Here is a 15,301-nt window from a genome sequence, read left to right as displayed (position 1 = left end):
CCTGTTCAGCTTAGTCCACAGCACTGTTTGCTTGTCCACCATCTGCTGGAGACAGAATACTGGCTGGCTGGTGTTAGCATGGAGCTATATAAGGAGTGACATCAGCGAGCATGTTGATCTCTGTCGCCATCTGCTGGTTGGCATGAAGAAGAACCATGATTTCTGCCCATAAAATATGAGTTTTGTGCACAAAGCATGTTTTTTTACGCATACAGTCCTAACCAGAGGTCCCAGCACCGGAAGTCTAGCTTCTGCCGTAGACTAACATCAGCCCTGGAAATGTTTACTCCACCTCGGACTAGGAGTTAAGCTTCTAGCGCTAAGAAAACAGGAGGTCATCCTGTGCACCTCTCTGCATTGGGGAGAGGGCAGTAATGCCTATTGCCATCCTTAGCATGGAATTTCCTTGCGAGGTGTGAACTTCAATTCCCCGTGTTGTGCATATGTTTTTTGTGTGCAGACCTCCTTGCTACATCAGCAGTAGAGTTTGCGCATCAAAATGAGGGGATAAGGTGCGCGCTGTGCTCAGCATGCCTTTTTGCATCAGGCCTCTCTGGAGAGTACTTTTTCCAGGACTGGTGAAACAAACAGCAGTGAGGTCTATCCTGGAAAATGGCGACATTAAATCCTACAGCAAAAGATCCATCGCAGGCCGGAATCTGACTTACCTTCCTGGATAAAAATAATTGAAAAAGCTGTCAAGCAGCAATTTGGAGAATTTCTGGATGATCGTGTCGGTTTGGAGGCTATCAGACAGGCAGGGTTTAGGAAAACCTTCAGCACTGAGGCATTGCCGGTGTCGTTGTCAGGTGATCTTGACCTTCATAGAGTTTGTGGGTAAGGAACGGCGATTGTATTCTGCAAACAGCGCTCGATCTGATCGGTTGCTTGAAGAGGCAGGGATCCAGGGAACAGTTTTAAAAGGATTCATCTCATTCTTATGGGATAGGTCACAGCGGGCATTTATAGCTCTCTTTGGGTGCCACAAGGCTCCGTTCTGCCTCCCCATCTCTTTAATCCATGCAGGGTTAGTAGGGAGGCAGGGCTGAGCCTTCGGTGTTACATAGACGATATGGAGAGCTGTCATCACATCACCGGGTGATGGTTGGGAGAAAGGGCAAAGATAAATCATGGTTTGTAAAAGGCAACTCAGTGGTTGGAGCAGAGCCAGCTGAAATTAAATGTCAGTAAGTCTGAGAAGAAAAGGGAAAAAACCTCACTAAAAATGTATTTGCTACTCGTGCTATGGATCATCCTACATTGCTGTTCCTGTAAAATTCCCGCACAGTACAGGTTGTTCAGCCACTTGACATGTTCTGTTCTTCTTCACTGTTTGTCTATGATCTTAATCTACGATTATGCCTGGAATTCAAAATAAAAAGTAAAATAAAAAAAATGTAAATAAGTCCTGGAGCCCTTTGGTTGGCCAGGGAGGAGCTCCCATGCTGATTTCCGGAATGCCATGGATGGAGTGCAGCTTCCTTTTTAGAATCCTGTTTATAATCTGGGAATCCATTTTGAGCATGAATTGTTGTTGAATGAACAAATTACTGCTGTGCTTCAACATCATTTGGGTGGCTAGGGTCTTTCTTCCTCAAGAAAACACTTATAATCACCCAACACTCTTCTTACTGAAACTAGGAGAATAACCATGTGAATGTCAAACACAAAATGGACAACACGGTTTAAAAAAACACCAGCTTCTTGGGTGTACAGCGTCTTTTTTGTGCTTCTTAAGACCAGAAATTCACCTCCATGTCAAAGTTCCACTTTTATACCATCCATGATGGGAAAAAGGGAAAAAACCCCTAGCACTGTAGAAAAATTAAACAATGACAAGAAACCACTGAAAGTACGGAATACCATTCAATCTCAGAGTTCAATCTGGGCGGAGATACCATATTTAATTTGTATATCCAAAATAGCTCTCTTAAATTCAGTCTCACTTGGCGGTCACCTCCCTGAGACATACCTGTTGTACACTCGAGAACACAGCACTAGAAGGAACGGTATTCAGCCTTTTCAGTGGATTCTTTTGGTGCCCAAAATAGGGAAGAACACCGCCGTAATACCATGAAAAATGTATTGAATATCCCCCTGAAGCAGATTGTACATTGAAACATGGACCCGGGTCTGGGTTCCAACATATTATTCAGTGGGCTCTTCGGCAATCATCATCTTTAAGATAAGTTGGATTTTATTTACAAAGAATTCAAAAATCTATTATAGATCATTGATTATTTATAAGGCTATGAGAGCATTTTCAAGCTGGTAGAGGCTCTCTTAATAGGCTCTACCGTAGAGCCTATTAAGAGTTCTTCAGTAATTTCATTTGGAGATAATGCCAAGTATCTTAGAAAGTGTAAACTACTGTTTTTGATCTGAGGTTCTTTTATAGTGGGTATTTGTCCCTTGGGGTTTGACATTTTTGAGATTTGGAGTTTCTCATAATTTATGAAGCCATTCATATACATATATAGACAAAAAGCAGCTCATGGGAGATATATTGATAATAGTCTTAGAGATAAGATCTCACTCTATGTGCCCTCAATACATCTGCCATCCTCTCAGGCTAGATTATCGATGCTTCCCACTAAATAGATGCAAGGAATTGGGCTTTCTTTATCGTGGCTCTGTGAAATTTGTTGCCGATTGCAGTTTGCCTTCAGAATGATTATTCTGCATTTCCTAAAGCTATTGACTTGGTTGTTTCAACAGCTGTTTTGTTAAAAGGTCCATGAGATAAGAGGATGGTAGAAGATTTGAGGGCTGTAGAAGGGGCTAATGATGAGAAGCGGGTCATATGTTTTTAGGATTATGATTTGTATAGATTTGTATGACTATATTTTGGATGTTTTTATTATGTTTGTAAAGTACTATGGACTTGGTGGATATGGCAGTCTAAAATGTGAATTATAAATAAATAGAAATGTTTAGTTATTTTGTAAGTGGAATATCGAAAACTGTTTTTAGTAATGTTTTAGCCGTTTGGCCAACCCAATGTGTCTGCTTGCCCCTGCCTACCCTGCTCTGTTAGCCATACACTCTGGATTGCCTCCACTATTGTAGCTGTGGTCATTACTCTTCTTAACTCTGACCCCCCACCACTGCACTCTGGCTATCTCCTGACCATAGAAACTTGACCATCGACAGAACATCAATCCTTCTCTTTTGCAAGTTATCCTGTAGCCCATGCTCGGAAACCTGTCACTTCACCCCTATTGCATCTAATTACAATTGTAAATAAGTTTAGTAATGAAAGAATGCAAAGAGAGACCAACAAGAGGTAAGGAGAATGAATTGAGACAAGAAAGACCAGGAACAGGGCTGTACACTACTTCTCTGGTATCTTTAATACACTTACCTTCTTCTTTGTTTCTCATCTATGGTTTGTTTTTTTTAACAGATGATACTTTCCAAAATAGTGTTGAGAAAGCAAGGACAGAAACTGCTGAGAAGGGCACTGCCAATCTTGAAACTGATCGACTAAGGGTGGTAGGAGCCGCTGTGGTGGAAGAAGAGACAGAGGAGACGTCACAGCCCATGGATGGTCAGAACATGGAGAGAGTCGCACTAGAGAACCATAGGGACATAGTGATGAGGACAGGAACGCCAGAGGAGAACCAACAGGCCACCTTTCAGAACACCACCAAGTTTTTGCCACCCATCGTCTGACGTGGCGCCCTCATGGTTGGGTCTCCGAGTTCACCTTGCTGTTGTGTTCTGTTGGCGACTGTTTTATACCATATTGGAGGATGTCGTTTTTATTGAAATCTGATTGATAAAGTGACAATAAATATGCACGGTTCCGCGGCTGTCATCCTTTCAGCCTGCAGGTGCATACGAAAGCAATGCGTGCCACATCTTATTATCGCCGCTGTCGTGGCTGAGTCCTCTCCTAGGGTCCCTGCCGAGCCTGCCGGCGGCGAGTGACGGATGACAGCCAGTCGGGCTGTGCGGGAGCCATCGCCAGTCGGGCGCAAGCAGCTGGCATGACCTTGATCTGTGTAAGCAGGTTTGGACTGAGCATCTACAGGGGCACTCTAGACTCCTGCAGTCCCAGGGCTAAAAGGAGAGAGAGTCGTCAGGGCAGGCTGCGCGGCCCTGGAAATATCTAGCAGAGCAAATGCTCGCTCCATTAGCCAAGCTGTGCACACCCCTCAGTCACTGGCACACGTTCTCCGCTATGGGTGCGCAGTATCTCCATTCAGACATGATAATGAAACTGCCGACAAGTGCAGAAATAGCAACATTCACATCCGGGTCAGTTGCTTTGGACCCAGAACCCCCCAGATGTTTACCCACACCTCTTGTTTGGGAAGGCTGCAGAAGGTTCACTCTTGCATGCCCCCTGCAAGCCGGCAGTGGTCACGTTGGTAGACAGGAGGGAGGGGCAGCTTGAATTCCCATGGTGCCCTTGCAGGTCAGTCCAAGCCTGTCTGAGGCTTCACTGTATAGAGATCAGCTTCCAGCCTGGCGCAGAGTGAGGGGATCCTGCCGACCAGGTGGGCTGGGCAGAACTACCAAAAAACGTGGGTTTCAGAGGAGCGTCGCCCATATGTCAGGAAGCCTGGAGTCCCGGGTGCCGAGCGCTGAACTGAGTGTCTGTTTCCTGAGCGTGGACTTGCTCGGAGTTCTTATCCTTCCATCTGCTCAGGTATTTCAGGCTCTGTGTGCAACTCCGCACCTGCTGGCAAGGTATGTTCAGGCACCTGCTTTGAGGTTTTTTGTACACTGGTGTTGCTACCCCTACCCATCCAGACAGAAAGGGACCAGCAGATTTTTAGCCGTGATGGGCTGGGAGGGGTAATCAGGAGTAGCAGCAGATTTCACAAAGAAATAAATACTGACCTTACTGCATTAGTGACCGTCAGCACCTTCATCAGCTGACCGGTTTAAATTAAGGGGCCAATACACTAAAGAGTGCAACACTGTACAGAAGCCACTTCTTGTGCTAAAAAGGTAAATAGTGCTCTCTCTTTGCCTTTTTAGTGTGTAAAATGTAATGATTTGCTTTGCAAATAGCAAACTTTTGCACTAAGCTTTAAACATACATCATTGCACTCATATTTAGTCACTATGATGCAAAATTTGCAATGCAGCTCATTAACTAAAGGCCTGATTTTCAAAAGCATTTACACACTTAAAACATGTGTAAACACACTTTACCCCAGTTAAGTAGCTTTTGAAAACTGCTACAGTATATGCCATTAAATTGTCAATAGGTTTTACCCGTGTTTAGTGCGGGTAAATGGGTTTTGGAAATTGCTAAGATGGTATGTAACATAGACATGCATTAACGCCTTTGAAGATTCACCTGTAAGAGCGCATATTGAATGGAAGTAACTGATTTGCAAACTATGCTTTTTTCCTAAAAAAAACTGGGGCATTGCTAGTTTGACTAACGAAAACATGAGAACACTTGTATTTGGATACTTTGGAAGTTTTTGATCGCCAGGATTTCGAACACGGGTGAAATCCTGGGTAGAAGCTCATCAGTGTTTCTGTGTTTCAATGTGTTACAGGGTTGGCCTATCCCTCAGCAAGAGCGGGGACATTAGGGACTGTTTTGTATTGATCACTATGTTTTTATTTGCACTATATACTGCCTCGCTTCACAAATATGAACCCACAGCGGTTTCCAGTGTAAAATACAATGTGACGTGTGCCTTTTGCACACTGATTCTTCTCATGTGGAGCAGCTGTGTTCCAGATAAGAGCAGGATTGCAGCTGCTATGTTGGCATTAACCTTGCTGAAATCCTTTTTACCCCCCAGAGGAATTCGGGTTTTTTTGTTTTGTTTTTTTTAAATGTAGGTTCTCCAGCACCTAGACCTTGCCCCCAGTGAACAGGGATGAGGCACTCCACGTTAGCTTCCTGCCGCTTTCAAATTATTTTGCTAGTTTGTACTCAAAAAAAGGTTTTTCTTTGAGTTGCCATTGCTTGTCTGTTCGTTACGGTTGGCGCTAATGCCCATAACATTGATTGCGAAGTGTGAAGCAATGCATTCATAAAAAAAATGCAATTGTTTTCCACTGTAAAGAAAACCGTCTAGTTTTGAAGGGGGCTGTGGACTCCCGATAACAGCACTGCCAGTGCCTATTCACCGAAGTCTGGTGTTGCAGGCTGAGCCATTTTCTGAGACAGAACAGCAGGTAACGTGGCCACAGCAGAAGGGGATTTGTCACCCAGAGGGTTGCGTTGTGTGCGTAAGTCTCTTATTTCTCTAACAAAGGATCATGCACTGCCTAGTTAAATCCACATGGACCCTTGAGTCGGAAAATCAGTACAAGCTGTGTCATCCTGACAGATTTTAATGGGGTTCCTTTTTTTTTGTACCTTCAAACTCTTATGCCCTTGTAAACAAAGTAGTGTGGTGGCCGTATTAGTCCATCTGGATACCTAGAATTAAAGGTCAACAAAAACTGCATACGAGACCTTTTTAGGGGGCCAGCATAACACATTGCTGACGTTTAAGAGCCATACTTCCCTTCATGAGGTCAGTAGATTCGTTTGGCTGCCTGGAACCCTAAAATTGTGTAACGAGGACATCTGCTTGAAACCAAGGACTAGTGGATGGGAGAGGTCCTCAAGCTGAGGTTGTGACATGAAGGGAAGTGGTAAGCACCATAGAAGGCAGAGTTTGCATCTTTTCTCCTTGAGCCGTTGGCCAAAGAAAGGAGGCACAGTCAGACCCTTTTATGCTTGAAATTCCTGCACAGCCTGGGGTTTAGCTCAGCCTATTTCCATTATTGTTAATTCTTCATTATGTTCCAGCTCAATTAAAGTGAAGCCTTTGTTCGACCCCTTCTGAAGGAATCCCTTGACCTTATTGTACTGTAAGTATAGACCCATCTGAAAGCTTCCTCTTTTATCCAAAGTTATTGAAAAAGTGGTAGCAGATTAGCTGAATGACTTTGTCCACAAATCTAAAATCCTACATCCCTATCAGTCTGGTTTCCCTAGGGGCCCTGGCAGTGATTCAAGCACTACTTACAGGTTTCTCTACTGAGACACCCATATCCACTGAGCTTGTGGCCAGAGAAGTTGAATATTAATTTGCTAGCCAGAATATAGATTGATTTCTTGCCGACATTGTTCAAGTCTTCTGCATTTCTGTGTTTTTGCATGGTTTGAAATCTTGATATATTTGTCCTAGCGTGATAGTTCCCGTTGAATCCTTGCTAGTGTGCATTTAAGTTGCTGTGTGTTCATTTAAAAAAGGGCCTGCTATCTACAAAGGTTATTGCAATTACAGAAGAAAGCAGAGACTCTGATAACAATGTTATCCCCCATCTAGGAACCAAAGACCTTGCTAGACATGGTATCCTTGCAGTACAGAAAGATTTCCAAAACCTAGGGAAAAAGATTAGACACAAGGCAAAGATCATTGCATTTTTAGAAGTATTACCTGTTCATGGAAAGGGGAAGGAAAGGCTCTGACATATAGATAACTTCAATGCCTGGCTCAAAAAATGTAAAGAAAGTGGTTTTGGATACATCGGAGCCTGAGCTTTGTATGGAGGTTTTATGGTAAGAATAGTCTACATTTGTCCTTCGCAGAAAAGAGGATGCTAAACAAGAAATTCAGATCATACGTTATCAGGCATTTAAACTAGAGGGTGGGGGTGGCGAGAGGTGGCCAATGAAATTGCCATATCACCCCCAAGTGATACAGGAAGTGGGAGGAGAAAATAACAAAATCCATCAACTCAAAAAACCAGAAAAGGCGACTAGGAAGAGCAGTAAACCAAGGGAGATAAGCTAGAAAGTTCTGACTACAAATGCTTGCAGTTTGGGCAATAAAATCCCAGACCTGCAGGCCCTAAAGGTAGAGGCAGACTTGGATGTAGTTGCTGTTACAGAAACTTGGTTCACAGAATCTCATGACTGGGATACAACAATACCAGGCTATAACTTGTTAAGGAAGGACAGAGAGGATAGAAAAGGGGGAGGAGTAGCTCTTTATGTCAAAAACAATCTCCAGGCAACTGAACTGCAAGGAACGTGGGGTAGAGAAGAAGCATCTTGGGCTGTCCTAAAAAAAGATGGTGCATCCATTTACATGGGTGTGGACTACAGGCCACCAACTCAAAACAGAAGAACTGGACAGAGATCTGGTGGAAGACATCTAAAAGATGGGAAAGAAGGGAGAAGTTTTGTTCATTGGAGATTTTAATCTGCCGGGTATAGATTGGAAAATCCTTTCTGCGGAGAAGAGAAAGAGTGGATGCTCTGTTCAAAGAAATGGTAATGGAACCCACGAGGGAGGTTGATACTCGACTCGGTGCTCACTAATGGGGATAATGTCTCTAATGTCCAGGTAGGGGCTCACCTGAGCACCAGTGATCAACAGACGGTCTGATTTGATATCACAAATCGGATACAGAGGGTCACACGAAGAACCGAATTTTGAATTTCAAAAATGCAGACTTTGTAAAATGGAGATGTACCTGGAGGAAGAACTTGAAGACTGGGAGAAGATGAGTGAGGTGGAACAACAATGGGCCAAATTAAAAAGAGCAATTACAAAGGCAACAAATCTATAAGTTAGGAAAGTAAACAAAAGCAAGAGGAATAAGAAACTGATCTGGTTCTCAAAGGAGGTGGCTGAAAAAATAAAGGCAAAAAGAACAGCGTTCAAGAAGTATAAAGAATCCCAAAAAGAACACAGGGAGGAATACCTGGTGAGACTGAGGGAGATGAAGAGAGAAATCAGGAAAGCAAAAGGTCAAGCGGAAGAAAGGATTGCCAAAGAGGTAAAGCGAGGAGACAAAACATTTTTCAGATAGAGAAAGAAGGAAAGCCCGAAGTGGAATAGTGAAATTGAAAGGTGACAAGGAGCAATGAATGGCAAAAGACGGAGAAATGGTGGAAATATTAAAGAAATACTTCAGGTCAGTATACACAAAAGAAAACCCTGGAGAAGGACTTTTGCTGGTTGAGAAGATTGAAGATGGGGATGGGGTAGACAAAACTCCATTTACAGAAAATGTATGAGAAGAGTTGGAAAAACAAAGTGGATAAGGCCATGGGGCCTGATGAGGTTCATCCCAGGATACTGAGGGAGCTCAGAGATGCACTGGCGGGGCAGCTGAAATACCTGCTCAACAGATCCCTGGAAACGGGAGTGGTGCCGAGTGACTGGAGAAGAGCGGTGGTGGTCCCGCTTCACAAGAGTGGGAGCAGAGAGGAGGCTGGAAACTATAGGCCGGTTAGCCTCACCTCGGTGGTGTTGGAGGAAAGGATAGTGAGTGGTTTGCTGGACCCTAGGCAGCATGGATTCACCAGGGGATTTTTTTGACTGGGTGAGTAGAGAATTGGATCAAGGAAGAGTGCTTGATGTAATTTACTTAGATTTCAGAAACACTTTTAATATGGTCCCACATATGAAACTCATGAATAAAATGAGAAGCTTGGGAGTGGGTGCCAAGATGGTGGAGTGGACTACAAAATGGTGACTGATAGGAGACAGCGTGTGATGGAAAATGGATCCTGCTCTGAAGAGAGAGCCGTGTTAAGCGGAGTGCCACAGGGATCGGTTTTGGGACCAGTTCTGTTCAATATCTTTGTGAGCAACATTGCGGAAGAGATAGAAGGTAAAGTTTATCTATTTACAAATGATATTAAGATCTACAACAGAGTGGACATGCTGGAAGGAGTAGAGAGAATGAAAAGTAATTTAAGAAAGCTGGAAGAGTAATCAAAGACTTGACAGCTGGGATTCAATGCCAAGAAGGGCTGAGTCATGCATCTGGGGTGCAATAATCCAAAAGAGCTGAATGTGATGGGGGGTGAAAGACTGATATGCAATGACTAAGAGAGAAACCTTGGGGTGATGGTGTCTGATGGTCTGAAGGTGACGAAGCAATGTGACAAGGCGACAGCTAAAGCCAGAAGAATGCTGGGCTGCATAGAGAGAGGAATAATCAGTAAGAAAACGGAGGCGATAATGTCACCGGCTCAGTGGTGCTTAAGTGTATTTGATATCTCTGTGCTTCCTCAGCTCACTGTAATTTCAGAAGGGGAGGGGAAAGGAAATATGGCCATGTATCACCTGTTCTTGGCTTCTTGTGATCTATTGCATTAGATTTAAAATTCTCTGTTTAACTTTTTGTGCACTTCACGCCAATGTCCCTATTTATTTGGCCAAATTATTAATCCCTTATATACCCACAAGGACTTTTGGTTCATTCAAAAAGGTTTTTATTACAAATCCCTACGACTTGCGAGTCCTCCTTCAGTTACCAGGCACCTTTTCTATGGAATGCCTTCCCTTTAAGTATCTGCTCTGAAACAAACTACTTGGAATTTTGAAAGGCAGTAAAATCGTGGCTGTTTGTCCAGGAATAAAATTGAGGTTTGAGTTACAGCAAGTGAACTTTTGCTAGCCTTTTGTTTTAAGCCAGTTTTGCAACATTGCTGGTCTTTTCTTGTCTGTTTATTTGTTTGCATTTGGCTTTTAGGATAATTTTTATTTTGTTGATTGATTTTATTGTATTGATTTTGTCTTTATATTTTGATTTCTTGCTTTATTGTGTATGTTTTTATTTACTGTAAACAGCTTGTATTCTTTTGTTTTACAGGAGGTATATTAAACCCAAATAAATAGAAAGCAGAACGTGTGTCTTTACTCCTCGATCCATTGGGCTGCTTGAGGGACGATGATACCTCAGAAACAGAGGGCCTGGCTAGCTATCCTAAGGGATAGCTCAGTCCCGAGACAAAAAAAACCCATTTAATTTCACTCACATGATGAAAAAAAAAACCCACTTAGCTTCACACTTGGGATATCCACAAGTGTTGAGGTAAGTGTTTTTTCATCATATTACTGAAATTAAATGTTTTATCATCTTGGATCTGAGCTATCCCTAAGGAGAAAGTTATCTGTTTTGGGTCCATTGTAATTAAATTCCATAATTTCTAGTTTGGATTATGTTTTTTCCATTTTAAATGCATTGGATTACAAAAAAATATTAAAAAAAATAAAGCAAATTGTGTTATGGAACCCTGCCCGCGGAGCTAATCCCCACGAGCAGGCCCTGCTCACCTCGTTTCTTCTTCACCCGACGCAGCACAGACGCCGCCAAAGTCGGGCCTTCCGGTAGGGCCGGAGCCGCGGACTTTCCTGCTCACGCGGCCCTGAGGCCGCCCTTCCTGCACGTCTTCACCGCGGCCGGAGCCGCGGACTTCCCTGCTTCTCTTCGCGGCTGGAAGCCGATGCCGACATTGTTATGATCTTCGCAGCAGGAGGCCGCATCCACGGGCTCGATTAGCGGCTGGAGCCGCCCCCGAGGCCTCCTGCAGCGGCTGGAGCCGCTGCCGTCTTCGGGGCTTGCTTCCAGGCCCACCCCTGCGTCTGCATCAGCATCGTCTGTGCAGTACCGCTGTCCACGGTCCTGCACAGTCAGCTTCCTTCCTCTAGGCGCGCAGCCGCGCCTCTCTCCAGAATTTAAAGGGCCAGACACAGGAAGTGTTGCTGGCCCCACCTATGGACTGATTTCCTGTGCTAGCCCTATATAAGGGCTGTCTTTGCACTACGTCTTGCCTTGCATCGGAGTTCCTTCACTCTGGAGGCTCCTGCCTGCCAGAGCTCCATCAGGTCTTCTGTCTTCTCCATGGAGTTCCTCGTCTCATCTGTTTCTCGTCATGCCATGTCTTCGTGCCTGAGGTCCTCGTCCAGATGTCCTGGTGTTTTGTCTCCTGGTGTTTCGCCTCCTGGTGTCCTGCCCTTCTTGGTGTTCGCTTCAGCGCTCCTGAGCCTTCTGGTCCTGTCAGGCCTTGGTCCCTCGGATGACGTCTTTCCCGAGCTTGGAGTGGCCTACAGGTGGAATTTGTTCCTGTGCTCCTGAGCCGTCATGTCCTGCCAGCCTTTGTGGTGCTTTGAACGACATCTGGCTCCGTCGGAGTCCCACCTCGACTGGATTCTTCCCTGTGCTCGTCCTGCTCTCCGTGTGGTCCGTGACCAGCCTCCTTGGGCTGTGTAGGGTGCGCAGTGGGACAGGGTGGTCCGCTACCAGCCCATTGGGTCCGCCTGTGAAGGTGGGCTGAGTAGGCCACCCTGAGAGACAGTGCCAATGTCCTCCTGCCCAGCTTCTCGTCTTGTCTGGACTTTGTCATGTCTCTGATGTCGTCGCATCGACCCTGGTCCGGGATGCCGTCACATCGACCCTGGTCTGTGATGTCTTCGCATCAGCCCTGGTGGCATGTCTTCAACAACACTCATCTGTGATGCTGTTGCATCAACCTTGGTGTCATGTCTTCATGTCAAGGCTCATCAGCCCTGATCCTCAGGCCAGGCCTGCTGCTCCATGCCAATCCAAGCGGCAGGTCTGAAAGGGTTCGGAATGGTCGGAGGACCATTCACATTCCAACATCTTTCTGTTGGCCTTGGGAGCTTGCAGGCCTGGCAGAGAGTAAGACCATCTGCCATGCTGGAACACGCCGTCAACCCTCGGTTCAGCCCTGGATCCATCTGGGGTCGGGCTGAGGCCCAAGGGCACACTAAAACACCCCTTTCTCAACAAATTGGGCTGTATTCCCGTATGCAGTCCTATAATTAGGCCGCTCCACGAATATAGTCGTACCTACATAGATTGTTGATTTCAGTATATTATTTTAAAATTTTTCAGGGTAATTGTTTTTGTGTTCCATTGAAATTAGTTCATCGGATTAAAAAGTATTATAGCCCTGATGCAACAAAAAGTGAAACACTGGCCACTGTAGGCTAAGTAATGGCTTTTTTAACTAGCAGCTGATTTAAAGGCTCGTTTCAACCAGTCTACCTTCTTTTGAAAATCCGTACATCTTTTGGACTGCCAAGAGAAGTTTCCTACAAAAGATAAGTGTTACTATGTATTGATACTCGGCACAAGGTTTCATTATTTGGAACATTTTCTGATCATTTCAGTTTTTCACAGAGCAGTCTTTTGAACTCATGTAGGCATTTGGCCATGGACGATGGAGGTGTGGTTAATAAGAACTAATCAGAGTCCAGATTTCTAAACAGGATCTACTTGGTTGTTTGCCGTTGGTGTGTCGCAAGTTTTTTTTATATACAATTTTTTTCAAAAAAAGTTTTTTTCAACAAAAAGGAAAATAATGAACTTATTAATAAATTATAAGATTAACAAATTATAAGATTTTTTGCGGTTAAAAATACATAAATAAAGATATTATCCAATATAAAAAAATGCTGAGGAGGTGTGGGTTTGGACCTATGATTACAGCACTTGGTTTGCCTGTTTAATTTGTATATGTGCATATTTTATGTCTGAGATTCTTTCCTCTTTAGCTATAAAATTAGCAAGTGCATTTAAAATTGTTTAATTGGAATAGTGAAGGTATTTTGTAATTAGATTTTCTCTTTATGCCGTCACTTGCCTCTGTTTTTGTTGGGGTCTGCTGAAAGACCTGTTCAATAGACCCCTGGAAACAGGAGTGCTGCCACGAGATTGGAAAATTGTGGTGGTAGTCCCGCTTCACGAGTGGTAGCAAAGAGGAGGCTGGAAACTACAGGGCAGTTAACCTCATCTCGGTGGTGGGAAATTTAATGGAGATTCTACTGAAGGAAAGGATTGTGAACTATCCACCATCAGCTGGCTTGCAGGATCTGAGGCAGCCTGGATGCACCAGGGGAAGGTCGTGTCAGACCAATATTATTGATTTGATTGGGTGACTGGATAATTGGATCAAGAAAGAGAGCTTGATGTGATTTACTTGGATTTCAGCAAAGCTTTTGGTTTTGTCCTGCAAAAGAGGCTTGTGAATAAAATGAAAAGTGTTGCACTCAGCGGTCCACAGGCTAACCCCGTGAACCTCCACTCTCAGTCACAAGGCCATCACCCGACATGGAAAAACGTCACTAACAAGATGTCATGCTCCAGCACAATCCAACACCATCAGCACTACATGCGGCAAGATGCCACTGGGCCTATCCAGCCAAGTGTTTCCTTAGGCACACGCATACCCAACCCCCTGACTTTTAAAGGGCCCACAGCAGGAAAAGCCCCGTGGCACCCACTGTTGATGACAGACACCAAGCCCTATAAAGGGCTCGTCCTGGCCTTCCCTTACTGCCTCAGCAACAGGTCCCACTACTCCTGGAGTAGAGCATGTTGCTTCAGCATCTTGTCTTCAGCCCAGCCTTGTCTTCAGTGTTCCTCGCCTGCCTGTGCTTCTCCTCACCTGGCCCTTCCTGCCTATCCCCTCTTTCCCTTCGGACGGATATCTGGTTTGACCTTAGTTTGCCACTGGATACACTTGACTGCAGCCTGCCCTGGATCACTGCCTACCACTGATAGTTTGAAGAAAGACACTTGCTTTATTGCCTGGAAGTGTAAAACAAGAGAAGCTGTACTGTGTGGGTGGCTGTCCCTTGGGAGGACAGAACCTGAAGGAAGGGTGTCATTTCGTCTTTTGATAGGAATGTGGTTTTCTTATTTAACAGTTGGGAGCATCACTTTCACTTTTAATAAAAGTGAAAAATGCAGCAAGTCTGAAAGCAAGGTGCTTCCGTGAGAGTGTAATATGTGAGACAGGGAGGGTGCTTCTGTATATGTGTGGTGTATATGTGAGTCAGGGAGGGTGCTTCTGTGCTTCAATGTGTGTGCGCAAGAGAGATGGAGCATGTTTTTGGCTGGCTTGTGGCTGTGAGAGAGGGCATGTGTGTGATTGAGCCTGTTTGTAAGTGAGATAGAACATGTGTGTGATTGAGAGCTTGTGTGTAAGTGAAATAGAGCATGTGTGTGATTGAAAGCCTGTAAGTGAAATAGAGCATGTGTGTGATTGAAAGCCTGTGTAAGTAAGAGAGAGCGAGAGCATGTGTGATTGAGAGAGACTGGCCAGAGAGGTAACGTGTGTATGTGTGAGAAAGACTGATCAGGGAGATGACTGGTATGTGTGTGCTTGTGTGTGTGTGAGAGAGAGAGACTGGTTGGGGAGATGATTGGTGTGTGAGAGACAGAAACTAGTCCTGAGGGTGTGACTGGTGTGTGTGTGTGTGTGAGAGAGAGAAGAGACTGGTTGTGATCCCTAAGGAAGAGGTCTGTGAGGACAGCTTCAGCAGCTACTGCTGCTTCTGGTATGGCCTGCAAGGGAAAAGAGTAGGAGAACTGCTGGAGAGGGTAAGTAAAGGTGGCTTTTTAAGTTCATTTTTCTTGATTGACTATCATTTTAGTTATTGGGTAGTATGTGAGGTGTCTGCTGTTTGAAATATTTTATTGGTGTTTGGTAAAGCTTTCAAAATTTGCATGAGTCTTTAATTATTGGATATTCTATTCATCAGCTGTTTTGAAATTA

The 15,301-nt window shown here is 44.5% G+C and overlaps 1 protein-coding gene across 5 annotated transcripts in view; it reads left to right on the top strand.

Annotated features, from left to right (window-relative positions):
* The window catches only part of DYRK4 (dual specificity tyrosine phosphorylation regulated kinase 4), a 246,022-nt gene extending 242,170 nt beyond the window's left edge, over positions 1-3,852 (top strand). For all 5 annotated transcript variants that reach the window (XM_029597284.1, XM_029597287.1, XM_029597285.1 and 2 more), the window contains one exon: positions 3,407-3,852. In XM_029597284.1, the coding sequence (XP_029453144.1) occupies positions 3,407-3,675 (269 nt within the window). In that variant the 3' untranslated portion in view covers positions 3,676-3,852. The remainder of the gene's footprint in view (positions 1-3,406) is intronic.
* Positions 3,853-15,301: the final 11,449 nt, after the last annotated feature.

Source organism: Rhinatrema bivittatum, chromosome 4 (genome assembly GCF_901001135.1).
Source record: "Rhinatrema bivittatum chromosome 4, aRhiBiv1.1, whole genome shotgun sequence".
NCBI lineage: Eukaryota > Metazoa > Chordata > Amphibia > Gymnophiona > Rhinatrematidae > Rhinatrema > Rhinatrema bivittatum.
The sequence above is the reverse complement of the archived record's forward strand: the minus strand, read 5'-3'. Positions and strand labels throughout refer to the sequence as shown.